Source organism: Musa acuminata, chromosome BXJ1-1 (assembly GCF_036884655.1).
Source record: "Musa acuminata AAA Group cultivar baxijiao chromosome BXJ1-1, Cavendish_Baxijiao_AAA, whole genome shotgun sequence".
NCBI lineage: Eukaryota > Viridiplantae > Streptophyta > Magnoliopsida > Zingiberales > Musaceae > Musa > Musa acuminata.
Genome location: NC_088327.1, coordinates 8,799,091 through 8,812,841, shown reverse-complemented (window position 1 = coordinate 8,812,841; position 13,751 = coordinate 8,799,091). Strand labels below are relative to the sequence as shown.

The 13,751-nt window shown below is 35.3% G+C and overlaps 3 protein-coding genes across 17 annotated transcripts; all 3 read left to right on the top strand.

The window, feature by feature from the left end:
* The first annotated feature begins 686 nt into the window (after positions 1-686).
* LOC135655213 (short-chain dehydrogenase/reductase SDRA-like) lies at positions 687-4,241 on the top strand. Of its 12 annotated transcripts, none has more exons than XR_010503795.1 (7): positions 687-862; positions 951-1,067; positions 1,139-1,845; positions 2,151-2,227; positions 2,411-2,478; positions 2,690-2,776; positions 3,756-4,241. XR_010503795.1 is itself a non-coding variant. In XM_065175718.1 (5 exons), exons 2-5 carry the CDS (start codon positions 981-983, stop codon positions 2,750-2,752), a joined length of 324 nt encoding a protein of 107 aa, XP_065031790.1. In that variant the 5' UTR covers positions 693-862; positions 951-980; the 3' UTR covers positions 2,753-2,776. The 12 variants fall into 12 exon arrangements, 1 of the variants encoding a protein (XP_065031790.1); XR_010503713.1 differs by having other exon boundaries at positions 2,151-2,258; XR_010503698.1 differs by having other exon boundaries at positions 688-862; positions 1,139-1,696; positions 1,771-1,845; positions 2,151-2,478.
* Positions 4,242-6,641: 2,400 nt separating this feature from the next.
* On the top strand, positions 6,642-10,634 carry LOC135654519 (mediator of RNA polymerase II transcription subunit 11-like). Of its 4 annotated transcripts, XM_065175671.1 has the most exons (4): positions 6,642-6,798; positions 6,952-7,068; positions 8,483-8,670; positions 9,774-10,110. In XM_065175671.1, the coding sequence occupies exons 1-3, from the start codon at positions 6,751-6,753 to the stop codon at positions 8,639-8,641; spliced, it is 324 nt and encodes a 107-aa protein (XP_065031743.1). In that variant the 5' UTR covers positions 6,642-6,750; the 3' UTR covers positions 8,642-8,670; positions 9,774-10,110. The 4 variants fall into 4 exon arrangements, with proteins under 4 accessions (XP_065031743.1, XP_065031731.1, XP_065031719.1 ...); XM_065175659.1 differs by lacking the exon at positions 9,774-10,110 and adding an exon at positions 10,274-10,634 and having other exon boundaries at positions 6,642-7,068; XM_065175647.1 differs by having other exon boundaries at positions 6,642-7,068; positions 9,778-10,110.
* A 437-nt stretch (positions 10,635-11,071) lies between these two features.
* On the top strand, positions 11,072-13,686 carry LOC135654373 (small ribosomal subunit protein bS21c-like). Its single transcript, XM_065175615.1, has 2 exons — positions 11,072-11,553; positions 13,332-13,686. Exons 1-2 carry the CDS (start codon positions 11,126-11,128, stop codon positions 13,450-13,452), a joined length of 549 nt encoding a protein of 182 aa, XP_065031687.1. The 5' UTR covers positions 11,072-11,125; the 3' UTR covers positions 13,453-13,686.
* The last annotated feature ends 65 nt before the right edge of the window (positions 13,687-13,751 follow it).

The window sequence follows — 13,751 nt, the reverse complement described above, 5'->3', positions numbered from 1 at the left end:
TTATTTTCTATAGTTAGTAATCTTTAGTATCTCAAGTTTTCTTGAGACTAATATCTAATTAGAATAAAATAAATCTATATTTTTATTATTATTTTTATTTATTATTTATCATCCGATGATGTGGAAACAAAACAGAAGGTGATTTTCCTTGATAGTTTCTTTCTTATCTATTATTTAGGCAGATGAAGCAACACGTGGAACTCAACACGATACCCGATATCTTTAGTATCTTAATTCTTATATTTTTAAATATTAAGATCTCTATATTTATATTTATGAAAGTAAAATATTTAATCTTATTTCTATTTATATCAGTTAATGAAAATACTATCAAATATAGAAAATGACATTAAAACAAGGTTAAAATGATAATTTTATAATATTATTTTTATCAATATTAATTTTTTATTATAAATTTTATTAAAATAATAATTCAAAAATCAGTAGTTCTACTACAACAATATCAGGAGGAGGAGATAGGATTATAAGAGAGATCCTTTTTATTAAGTATTTCACTTTTCATTAAAACTTACGAAGGTATTAAAAAAATCAATTGAATATTTTTTTCACTCTTTTTATTTTTTTTATTTGACCGATAAGAATAACATTACGAAATTATCTTTTTAATTCTATTTTAGCGTCTGTTCTTTTTCACTCGAGTGGGTAATTACGGTGTTTAGGATATGTATTCAAGGCGTTGCGGACAAAGGAGCTTATCTTCTTTCACTATAAACGTCGATACGCCTGTCCCTCCTCGTTCGCTCGCCGACTCGAGCGAGATGGAGGGGAAGGGATCGGATTCGCTGTCGCCTAGCGATTGGGCCTCGAGGGCGCTGCCGTCGTCGTCTCCTCCCGCAAGCAGGTCCGCTCCGCCTCCCTTCTCCTTTTTCTGTCCAAAACTTCGTCCTTGATGGTCTGTCGATGTTGTCATTGTTTTGGGGCACGATCAGAGGAACGTCGATGAGGCGGTGGAGAAGCTGATGTCGAAGGGAATCGAGGTGATGGGGGTGGTCTGCCACGTTTCGAATCCCCATCACCGGCACGATCTCATCGAGAAGACCGTCCAGGTGAGCGCTTCTCCTCCTAAGAAACTAAGTACAAGGAAGAGAAAGCTTGAAGATGCAATAAAATTTTGTAGATTGGACAAAAGTAGAAAGAGAGAAAGAGACAGAGAATAATTTCGGGAAAAGGCGCCAAAAATTCTTTGATGTTGATGAACAACACCGTCATGCAAAATTCAGAGCTGTCACTGCCAGACACGTTGGTGCCTTGGGCTTTTACCTTGCTTCAGACACTCATGAGCAAATAAGACAGGCCTTAGAACAGCTGCATGATCCTTTTTCTCATCTGATCAGCTGACCACCAACAACTATGGAACTTTCCAGATTCTTGGACTGAACCAACTTAGACAGGATGTTGTTAGCCATCAACAGAGAATTGATGAATTTGATGGGATTTGTGGTTTTAATTGCTGATCCATGCACACTTTTATTTGCAATGGAGAACCCCTCTGAATTGCTTTTGTTGCCTCTCTCATTAGCTCGGTGTCATTTGTCTAGAATATGCTTTGGAGTGTAGCATCCTGATGCACCCAGGAGGCGAGAGGAATCCAGCAGATGGAGGCCAAGATCAAATCAAATTGGACAAAAGAAGAGGGTGGTGTTTGTCAAGTCAATGCCTGGTTTTGTATAATTAGGTATGTGTCTTTGTGGCTAGATTAGGCTGCTGAAACTAACATATGGACTCCTTATATTGTCAATGATGGACTAGTTGGAGAGAAGTAGGACATTGGTGAGAAGATATACTTGATCAATTTTCAGCCTCCATCATGTTAGCTAGTTGATGGTATGTTGGAAGTTCGCATTGATACCGTTTCAACAAATATCTGGAGTTCAGACACCAAATAAATAAAATCTTTCTTTTCCAAAAATTTGAGTGTTCCTTGCATTTTATGCATTGATTAGGTTGATAGTCTTTTCCTCATTCCAAAATTCTTGATTTAACTTTTGAGGCCGTTTTTCTTTGGATTTTGGATTTTGGCTTTTGGCGTTTGGCTTTGAATACTTATTCTAAGGGAGTGACATGATATCCAGTTTGCCATTTTCTATTAGATTACAGAATTGCATAAACATATTTTGCTTTTGTTGCAGAAATATGGTCACATAGGCATAGTTGTGTCGAATGCTGCTGCTAATCCGTCAGTGGATAACATTCTGGATACCAGAGCGTCAGTGCTTGATAAACTTTGGGAGATCAGTGTGAATTCCTCAGTTCTTATTCTGCAGATAATTTATATGCTAATGGGGTTTCACTTAGCCTTATTTGAGAATATTAACTTCGTGTCTTTTGCAAGCTGCTGCATCTTACTTGAAGATGGGATCATCCGTCATCCTTATATTTTCAATTGCAGGTTATCTTCCGCAGTCATCCATGGCCATGTATGGTGTCACAAAGACTGCTCTTCTCGAGCTTACTAAGGCACTTATCTCTTTCTTATTGTTGTTTCATTAATTTATGTACTGTGCATTATATGGTGGAGTGATAGGACACTTTTTTCGATTAATCTTTCCCTTGTGACTGATTCAGATTACTTTTGGCTTGACTATGTTTTGGAATATAGTAGAAGTATGTGTTACTGCTGGCTTGACTATGCAGTTGTACATGATATTCTGTTCTAAATTTCTTGCAGGCTCTTGCTGCTGAGATGAGTGAACTGTATAGCTCCTGGATTTGTGCCCACACATTTTGCTGATTTTATCACGAAAATGATGCCATCGTATGCATTCTCTACTTCTTGTTGATTGCCTCTTTTTACTGTTTTGCTCATGCACTTTAAGCTAATTTGATTTTCAAGCTAATTTGACAAAAATCTTCTTTGTGCTTGGCAAGTTGCATGTTGGTGTAGTTTTTGAACACTGTTACCTATCCTTGTCCCTTAGGATCTTGCCTTTCTGATCTGTTGACAGAACTTGAATTTACCAAGTTTAAGCCACATCTGCTTATATAGGTTCATATTAGACCATCCAAATCATCTAAACGATAGTGCAGAAGTACATTACTCAATCTCGTCTACATCTATGTTATAGCCTTCTCAAGTGACCAGAAGTTAGTTATATTTTGATGTCAGAAAACTTCTGATTATGGCTTTTATGGTCCATCTTTGCAGTTGATTGGCATTTGTATAACAATCTTGGGTACATCTTGTGACATTTAAAGTAATATCTCTTGCAGAGATTTTAGGAGTTTTATCTTGTAGGATTGAGTTTTAGACCAGTTAGATGAGGTAATAAAGTTTTAATAAAATCAAATAAATGTGAATATGATAATATAAGATAATCTTAGCATAGTTTAACGTGGCATAGTATGTCTATAAATAGGCATGATATCTGATTGTGTAAATCACCTAAGTCTGGAGTACTTTAGGTCTAGATAGTCCAAAGGACCCAAATCAAGGGTAGTCAAGTCTATGACTGGCATTGAAGATCTCGTAAGTGTTCTGATGAGAAGTTCAGTATAGTCTTTTTATTTCTACTTTGCTTTTTTCTTCTTTTCTTATTTTAGATATTGAACTCATAGGACTCTATTATTGCTATTTGAGAAAGTACTGCACTTGTATGTAATTTTCATCTGACTTATATTATTGATAAGGACCATTTTATGTCAGTTTTGCTGTCTAGAAACATCCAAGACTTTGTCGTCTTCATTAAATTCTTGTTTATTCGATCTTCACCAAAAGTAAACACGTTTATATACAGAGAAAAACCATAGAGGAGAAGACTTTGCTTAAGAGGCCCGGGACTACCGAAGACATGGCTTCTGCTGCAGCCTTTCTGGCATCTGATGATTCATCCAACATTCCTGGAGAAACACTTGTGGTTGCCGGAGGGATGCCTTCCAGGCTATAATCCATTCCCAGACTTCACCCTGTGATGATCATTTGTTGCTGCTGCCAACACATGCCGAGTCTCAAGAACATCATTTTGTAGGCAGAGCAGAATTAGACATGCTGTAATAAATCATTCAACCATCTGAAGTTGGAGATATTGAATTTATTTTGTGCCTGCTTAGTGAAATTGAGTTGTGTTTACCATCTGGGTCATTCTTGATGCTTGCGACAGGCAGCCGTCAAATGCTGTGGTCAAACATAACTGTAACCCTTTTTTTGGGAAAAAAACGTCGAAGCCAATAGCTTCTTATGAGAATTCACCTTATTTTAATCATTGATTTTGTGTTTGTTCTTAGATTTACTTGAACATATGTAGTCCTATAAAATTTTAAAAATTATAGATATAACACTATAGTTAACAAAAATCTCTGCCATCACAATAATGACATTGAATCTCTAAATGAATTTATTTACAAAGGAATTAATAATCTTTATCTTTATGAATTTAACTTTAGGAAAATGAAGCACTAACTTATCAATAAAAAATGATAATTTAATATGATTTTATTGATATATATATATATATATATATATAAGTTAAATAATTGAAGATATATATATATATATATATATATATATATATATATATATATTTATTTATTTATTTATCTAGAGAAAGCCTCCAATAAAGTTTTACTGAATGATACCATAGTTTTTACCAAAGTATCACAAACAAAACTATAAATAAGATATTTAATATAATGCTCATATATATTCATATTTTTTAATTTTATTTATACTTTACAATCGTATAGAAGACTTGCAGTAAGTTTACAACCTTAGTTTGGTTAGCTTTTATGATTGTTTCAAGCTTATAAACGTAAATTATGTCCAGTTATCACGTAGAGGTAAAACTGCCTGGAAATAAACTATCCAAGAAACTATTTTGAGGGTTTTCTAACTCCATAGAGTGGTGCAAAATGTCAGCTAGAATAATATCCAAAAGCTACTTGGTGGCACATGACTGGATGGACCTTTAGGGTAGTGTGTAAGGCTTATTCACTATCTTATTCCGTAATAGTATCACATGGGCACTTGTGGGGACTTTGGACCACGATAGATCATCTTAAACCTTTTGTCGTGCGATCGTTCAAAGATTGCGAAGCCCATATTTATAATTTGCAATGCCTCTCAAGTGTTTGCTGATATGATTGCTTGTGGATCCTAAGTTAAATGTTTTTTCCAACTCATCTTTTCTTCTGCAGGTTCTTAAGGGACCATATGAAGTTTTAAATAGATTAACCATTTAAGGATATATACGTAAGAATACTGCACAACTTAAGTAAAATCAGGTAAGTCCGTGATAAAACGATATCTTTTTTTTCATACTATGATCAAAATATCATTTATAAAATAAATAAAAAATAGTCGATGTTCATTGATCCTGATTGACTCTAGATTAAACTAATTTGTTTGACATGAGGCTAGATTACCTCCCTCGTCCCCTCCTCACCTTTCTCTTTTTCCTTCTACTCGTCCTCCACTATTCCTTCCCTCCTGCTTCTATTCCTCACAATTTAAGAAGTTTAAATTAGTTTGATGAAAATTAATTCAAATTACACTTAAGTTATATTAATTCAAATTACACTTAAGTTATACTCTATCACATATTTAACATAAAATATATTATTTTAAAAATTAATCATCCTAAATTTATAAAAAAATAAAAAATAATAACATATTACTTCTTATTCTATTAGTTCAGGAGAAGTTTGGATAGATTTGGTTAAAATTCAAGAATTATTCTCGATTATAATTCAACATAAAAATACTTTATTTCAGAAATTAATCATCCTAAATTTATACAAAAATAAAAAAATGATAATAATATATTAATATCTTACCCTAATAGTTTATGATAAGTTTATATTTGTTGGGTGAAAATTCAACGAAACTTGAGTTACTCACGATTATAAATTCAATCCAAAAAAATTTTATTTTAAAATTATTCACTTTAAATTTAAAAATAAAAATAAAAAAGCATATTAGTATATTACCCTAGTAGTTTATAATAAGTTTTGATAAATTTGATGAAAATTCAAAGAGTTACATTTGATCGATTCAACATAAAAATATTATATTTTAAAAATTAATCATTCTAAATTCATAAAAAAAGTGATAATATTATCTTAGCATCTCACCCTGGTAGTCCAAGAGAAATTTGGATAGATTTAGTGAAAATTCAAATAGTTACACTCGATCATATATTCAACCTAAAAATATCCTATTTAAAAATTTAATCACTAAATCTATAAAAAAATGATACTAAACTAATTATAATCTCACCTTAGATAAATTTGATAAAAAATTAATGGGTTACATCGATTCAACCCAAAATATCCTCTTTGAAAGTTTATTTACCCTAAAATCATAATTTTTTTTAAATAACACAAAATATTTTAGATTGATATACTAGTATTTTATAAAAAAAATTGAATTGATTTGATGAAAATATCCTGATTATACTTATATTATACTCGGGTTATATGTGTTCATAGATTCAATAATGTCTGATTCGAATTGTTACGATCGGACTCCATCTGATTCAAATAATCAAATTGGATCGGACATGTCAATATGTGATTTGAAATAGCTCTGTAGAAGCGTATTATTAGAATCATTAAAAAATCTTGATAAAAACTAAATATAAAGGCTTTATATATATATATATATTAAGGGACGATATGCTATTTTCGCAGCTGTCGACGGTCTTACTGCCTTTCCTTCCTCCGATCGTTCTCATTCTGTTAGCGTCACGGCACTGTGAGCTTATTCGCCCCGATCCCGCCTCTTCTGCTGCGAAGATGGATCCACAGCAGACTTCTCTGCAACGCCTTCACAACGTCGAGAAGGTTGGCTTTGACCCCTTTCTTCTCCCATCCCCTTCTTCCCACCGTATCAGATCCTTTGGTGACGCTGCTCTCACCTTCTCTTTCTCTCTTTGCCGGTGCTGCTTCCGTTTCCTTTTTATTTTGGGGGCGGGCTTGGATTGGCGCCGCCATCAGCGGATAGTGCGCGTGCTGGAGCTCGCCGGATCTGTCATGGACGAGCTCGCCAGTTCGACCGGGCCCCGCGCCGACGTTCTCGCCGTTCACTGCCGTGAGTTCATGCAGTCCATCAAGGTTACCTTCTCTGTCCTCTCTCTCTCTCCCCCCGCTAACGTCTTCGTTCTCCTGATACCGACGCTTAAGGCGGGTAAGATTACCGAGGGTTGTAAATGATCTTTATGCTATGTGCAGTCGTAGGTATAGGCAGAGGTTTTCGGAAATCATGTTTACGGGATGGTTGTGTTTTATGAATAGGTTTCTGGTGTGGGTTGTGTCGTTTATTCAAGATAATGGACTTGCCCATGAATCGCTTGTCAAAATGCCAAAGAGAGTGTGTTTTTTTTTATCTTTAGAAGCAATGAGCTTTGGTAATCCTCCTTTTAGACACAAGCCCAACACTTGGGCGAAAAATAATTTCATGGTTGAGGGGTGTGCATCTCGTTGTGAGATTTAATATGTCACCATCTCCAAATTTTCATTGTCATCTCTGGTTCCATGCTGTTCAATGACCAAAACTACTTATCTGAAGTTTTAATGGTATCTGACCTTACTGTAACAAATTGAAGCCATGTTATTCCTCCTCCTGCTTTTTTTTTGTTCATAGATGTGTAGGATAAACTTATCTGGTTTGCTGATCTAACAGTATGTGTCCTTGGATAATGCTAAAAGTTATAGAGTTGAAGAATTGTAGCTGATCCATGTCTTACAGATGTGAGTGGACATTGTCTCTGTGGAGTTTCTTTGTTAATTAATTCATACATATGCTCTCAAACAATAACAAGGTCAGTAGGGTCCCAACTATTTAGAGTTGGCTACATGGATCTTTTACTAGTATTAAGCTCCATAAAAACGTCATATTCCTAGTTTAATTATGAGTATTTAAATATTTATTTATAATTTTTAATAAAGTATTTATAGATCTTCCTCTATCTCTACTCGCACAACTAATATTAATAGTTTCACATCTTTTAACTGTAGCATCTATAGGTCTCCTACCACTAATACTTTTATCAAATAGATCATCAAGAAAAGGATTCACTACTTAAAGAGGATGCTTATCCATTTTTTAATTCCTATAAATATATGTGTAACATTGCATGTGCTTTTAAGAAAATCTGCTTCTATACTGTTCATGAAGAGGTTAACCTTCCAAGGTTTGTGCATCACAGATCAAGATATACACTGCATATACAAAATTAGTGATACAACTGAAAATTCTCTTTAAAGATTGCACCAAAAACATTCCAACATTTTCTACTTGTTCTGGCAAGTCCCAGTATGGGAATGCCCAAGATGCCAAAGGTGTGTTGTACATCCTCTGTGCTGTGCCTGGTTTGTGCCAGTTGGCACAGATCCTATGTTATCAACATCCTGTCATGGATCCTGTCATTCAAATCTTCAGTGTTTATTCTGCAATTACTAAAATTTTCTGTGATTTTTGACAAATAAGTAGACCGCTTACAAAGTTGATAGAATGTTTTTGGAACAGGAAATCCAGACAACACTTCGTGAAGAAATTAAGAGTGCTTGTGAATATCGTCCATTTGAGAAATGCGACTATAGTGCTAGAATTTCTAACGAGATCTGCTCCAAGAAATTGGAATACATCATCGAGCAGTTGGATGACATCAAAGAAAGCATCAACTAGTACAAAGATTGAATTGCACAAGCAATGCGGTAAGCATATTTACCATTTATATCATCCCCACAGTGATTTGTTGCGATTGGACTGCATATAACTTTAAGACAAGTCTCATGATACAGTAACAATGTAATGTATAGTTGATTACCATGATATTAATATGAAGGACTTGCTTTTCGAATCTGTTTCTTGCTATCTTTGCCTCAAGGTGTAGACTGGATACATAGATCAAATTGATTTGATGTTTTAATGTGCTACACTGAAGAACATAACTTTATTTCCTTTCCTATATTCATCATCTCAAAGAGTAGCCTGTGTTGCCTATTATACTTTAGAACTTGTGTTTTCACAACAAAACTCTTTCATAGAATGCATATTTTATATGCAGAATCTGCTTTGAGAACATTTTTGTCTGATCTGTTTTTCATGCATAAATTATTGTTATATATAGCATAATGGGAAACTGGCTGAACTTCATGAAGTGCCTTTATTTAAAGGACCAACATTTATCTGGTGAGTTGCAGCAGTTTCTACAAATAGAGTATAAATTGCATTCCTGAGGCACTAAAAGGTCAGAGCTGTAACCATATGCCAGATACAATTTAGCCATTCTTGATGGCACACGATTGCTAAGATGCCTTTTTTGACATTCAGTGCTATCTGAAACATGTCATTATACTTATCTGCAAATCATATTTACCCTTTTTATACCAATAGAAGTTCCACAAACAAGGTGACCTTTTTTTTTTCCTAAGATGAATCCTGTTCAGGTTAATTTGCTTTAGCTGGTTGTCCATTACGAGCTAACTGAGTTCAATGGATTCAGAGGTTATTGGATCCTCCCCAAAAGTTTGGACCTTTGATACTAATAATGTACATATCAAGAGCATCAAAAATGATCTTCCAGTTGATTGTTTGACATCTTTGTTATTGAACATGGAAACTATGTTGTAAACCTGGTTAATGAGAACACCTTTTGTTTTGTTTAATATCAATGTTTGCTTTCTTCAATATACATTGTGATCACATGATTTTCCAGGAGCCAGATTCAGTTCATATTAAAAGTATATTTATCATACGCAAATTATCATATGCAACTATTTGCTTATTAGGGATCCTCATTGGTTTCCTTGTTTAGGCAGCTGTGAATATTCTCAGGATGTAGGCAAGCCATGGGAACTAGAAGAGAAATAGCAGCATGTGAATGAAGCTTATGCATCTCTATTTGGTCTTCCACAAGGATCCGATTAATGAATTGATAGAGATAGCTCCTTCAGATGACTAAACATTCAAAACAGCATTTGTAAAACTGCTTGTCGCTAATGTTGTGGACATGCTTATGCCTTGTTCGACTTTCTTGACAGTAAAATCTCTGCCTATATTTACCTATTCTGTATTGGAGAAATTAGATACAGATAAACTGTACCAAATTGTATTCTCTTTGCACAAAATTGCATAGGTTAGTTTTGGCATTACCATACACGAATTCATTGGCACAGATATGCATGTTTATGAGATTCCAAATAGGAATGTAGAGATGGGTTGATATGCCCATCAACAAGCAAGTAGACTAATGTAGTAATGCCCTGTCAAAGTTGGTTTGACTGTTTTGTTTCATTAAGTTGCTACATGGTGCAGGTTCTCCAAATGCAATCAAAGAATCCAGTGCATGATGGAGACACAAGGGAACTCAGATCAGGTCAGCCACATCATGTCTACCTTCTTCTCATGGTTAGGTTTAATTCTGAGTGTCAATGTGCCATAGAAAGGCAAAAGAAGTGTGCAATTGATATATGATTTCTTGGAAGCCATGCAAATGATGCATAATTATTTCTGTATACTATAAATGAGAAAATTCTTACTTACCATCAGCCATAAAAAAATATGAAGGTAATCATAATTTTCATTTAACGATTTGAAATATCATATAACAATTTTGAAGAAGTTATGTAAGGCTAAGCAACTAAGGATATTGATCGTTGATTTACAATTTTCAGGATTCAACCTCATTTTCAACAATTAAAAAAAGACTTATTAATTTATAATATTTATTTAATATTATCTTACTTATGAGACTTAAAACTTCATCCGATAAATCTTAAGAATGTCAGTTAATCTAATTGGTAATTTTGCAAAAAAAAAATTCATTAATTTGCAAACATAGATGTCATTAATAAAAAAGGAGAGAAAAATAATGTGGTTACGACGGTTGCAGAGGCTGTGCTTTCGTTGTTGGGTCTGGTGAGGTCCATTGGAGGGACCTGCTCAAAAATTTGGTGATAGGCGAGTGAAGGTGACAGTTGGTCCAGTAGAGATAGGGATAAATGATCGTTCGGTCATAAATTTTACTGGAATTCGCCCGTAATTTTCCATATAAAAACCTAAATATTTCCCCATTTCTTTTATCTCAGTATGACGATATAAGCGGATAAGCTTCGTATCGCTCACCCTCTCTCCACCCTCCTCCCTCGGCCCAAAAAGCTTCCGCGAATGGCTGCGTCCACCGCTAACCTCATCCAATTCCCCTTCGCCAAAACCCTCCCCATTCCCTCCCTCCGCCCTTCTCCTCGATTCCCACCCCATCTCCCAACCCCTTCTCGCCGCCCCCTCCACCTCTCCTCCTCCCGCCGGCTCGTCGCTGCCTCCGCGTATGGTTCCGGCGGCCAGGTCGACCCGGCCGTGGCGGCCGTCGTTGACCCCGCCCTCCACAACGCGAACGTGCTCTTCTTCGGGTCCGGCTACAACGTCCAGATCGTGGTGGACGAGGGCGAGTCGGAGGAGGCCCTCTTGAGGCGGTTCCGCAGGGAGGTGTCGAAAGCCGGGGTCATCCAGGAGTGCAAGCGGAGGAGGTTCTTTGAGAACAAGCAGGAGGAGAAGAAGAGGAAGGCCCGTGAGGCCAGCAGAAGGAACCGTAGGAGGTGATTTGCTTGATTCCTCCTCCTGGTTATATATTTGGAGTTCCGTAGAAATAGTTCACCTCAGTTCTTAAGGACTTGAAAGCAGTTTGACCTATTCTTCTCATTCAGTATAATTAGAGAATAGAAAGTTCAGAGCCTCGTAATCAATTCAGCTATACTTGTCACTGTTTTACATTTGGTAGTTTCTTCTAGAAGTATACTGGATAAGTATATAACTTCTTTTTTCAAAAGAATTAAAACTGTATTCGACCATTTATCCAATCATTCTTTTGGTAGTAGCAGTTTATAGATTGCAGTGATCATTATTAGTACTAGTTCGGGGCTGTTTACGACTTACCTTTTATCATGAAAAAAAATGCATATTTGGGAAAAATGCTAGCTTAGATTACTTAATTAACTTCGAATGATTAGATTTTCAGATAAAAAATAAGGTCATTCTGGGAATTTGTGTTGAGCTACTTATAGTTAATAATACCTGCTGACAAATGATGAAAAATTTGAAGGTGTTAGCTAAGCTACTTAGCTGGTAAAGACCTTAACCCTTTGCAAGTTCTTAGGTTCGACCCGCTTTCACCACTTATCTTTTGCAAAAACAAAAAGATGAAAAATTTTAAGTTATATCAAGTTTTGAGCAATGAACTCCCCCTCTGTGACAATATTATGTGACAATGAGCATCGTGGGACATCTTTCTATGTTATGCAGCGACAAAGAGAGTGAAATCATGTTTTGAGTTCTAATAAATTTAGATCTATAAAGAATTAAGATTTTTTAAGGCTGAAAGGAAAAAAAATTTGGTTATAACCATTTCAAACCAATTGTAATATTTTTATTTCTCATACCTACATCCATATTTACAATCTCGGAGACAAATCCAAATAACAAAATGAAGTTATGAACCTGTTTGATCCAAGGGCAGTACATCCAGGCTGTTTTGGTATGCTTGGAGCATCATATTAATTCATGCTTTATGTTTGCGTTACTACTACTAGTTTTCCTATTAACAAGCACTACTAGACAGATTTTGCTTATTTGTCTAGTAATTGAAGCTACCGCATTGTATGACAATACGATGTCATTTGCAAATTGAGTAGGTGATGACTTAACTCCTAATCTTTCTCAGAATTTTACACGTACCACTTTGATGACATATTTTTTGACTTTTCAATATTCTTTGCCCTCTTAAATCCGATGCTGCCATAATTCATGTGAATTATCTTTAAGCTTATTCTGGCAAATGATATGTTGACATTTAAAACTTGGATCTAGAATCATCTTTTATGTGCTAGTTATAGTTGGTAAATGTGAACTAGCATTGATTAGCCCAAGGTGGCTTTGTAGATCCTATTTGCCACCGCAAGCTATATTCTATCAGCACTTTCAGATAACAAACTATCTTGAAACTACTGTATTTATATTAGGGGAGATTCCACTTAAATAAATTTATTATTTGCTCATATGAAGCGACAAAAATTATGACAAGAATATACCTATAACTTCCATCAATTTATCATTCCAATGTGGATTCTTTGACCATCTAGCTCTATTAATTCCCATGTCCTTGCTAGTTTTGGTGTTACCATGTCTAATTTGCTTCCATAAATAAGTAGTTTGACATAGTTTAAACTTCAAAGGACCAGCTTTTTAGGTGCTTGTGGCACTTGTGGTTTGGTTTCTTGTTGATAAACTAAGATAAACCTTCTCTGCCAAATATCATTTTTCTTCAGGAGATTTAATTAACTTGGAAGCATAAATTGACTCACTATTCCACTCATTCCAGGCGATCAGGGCCCAGATTCTCATCTTCATCGTCATCAGGAGAAAATGATTCTGCTCCAAAGCAGTCCAGGGATGACTTAGATGACAACTGGGAGATGCCAGAGGGTGATCTTCCTTACTGAAATATGTAAACCTCCTATGTTAATTCTTGATGCATTTTCGTCAGACCACTACTTGGATTCTTACGGGGCATACAGACTGAATTCTCTTTAAATAGCCTCTTCTTCATGAAAGAGACAATGGGATGAAAAGTAGTTTTTTTGGGAATCTCTTAAGTGTTTGATGAGGTTGAAGTCATGGAGCTGTATTTATACTTGAATTTGATTAAGGTGCTGTCTCAGCATTTGTATCTTCAACACACTGCTTATTTCTTCCCATTATTTCAATGTTACTTGCAATTGCAATTACCAGCAAATCCTCC

Bases quoted from the DNA above. Each gene is read 5' to 3' on its own strand.
- LOC135654519 (XM_065175659.1), top strand. From the start codon at position 6,751: ATGGATCCACAGCAGACTTCTCTGCAACGCCTTCACAACGTCGAGAAG. The intron at 7,069-8,482 runs GTTACCTTCTCT...TTTTTGGAACAG, and splicing joins AGTTCATGCAGTCCATCAAG to GAAATCCAGACAACACTTCG.
- LOC135654373 (XM_065175615.1), top strand. From the start codon at position 11,126: ATGGCTGCGTCCACCGCTAACCTCATCCAATTCCCCTTCGCCAAAACC. The intron at 11,554-13,331 runs GTGATTTGCTTG...CACTCATTCCAG, and splicing joins AGCAGAAGGAACCGTAGGAG to GCGATCAGGGCCCAGATTCT.
- LOC135655213 (XM_065175718.1), top strand. From the start codon at position 981: ATGTCGAAGGGAATCGAGGTGATGGGGGTGGTCTGCCACGTTTCGAAT. The intron at 1,068-2,150 runs GTGAGCGCTTCT...CTTTTGTTGCAG, and splicing joins TCATCGAGAAGACCGTCCAG to AAATATGGTCACATAGGCAT. The intron at 2,479-2,689 runs GCACTTATCTCT...AATTTCTTGCAG, and splicing joins CTCTTCTCGAGCTTACTAAG to GCTCTTGCTGCTGAGATGAG.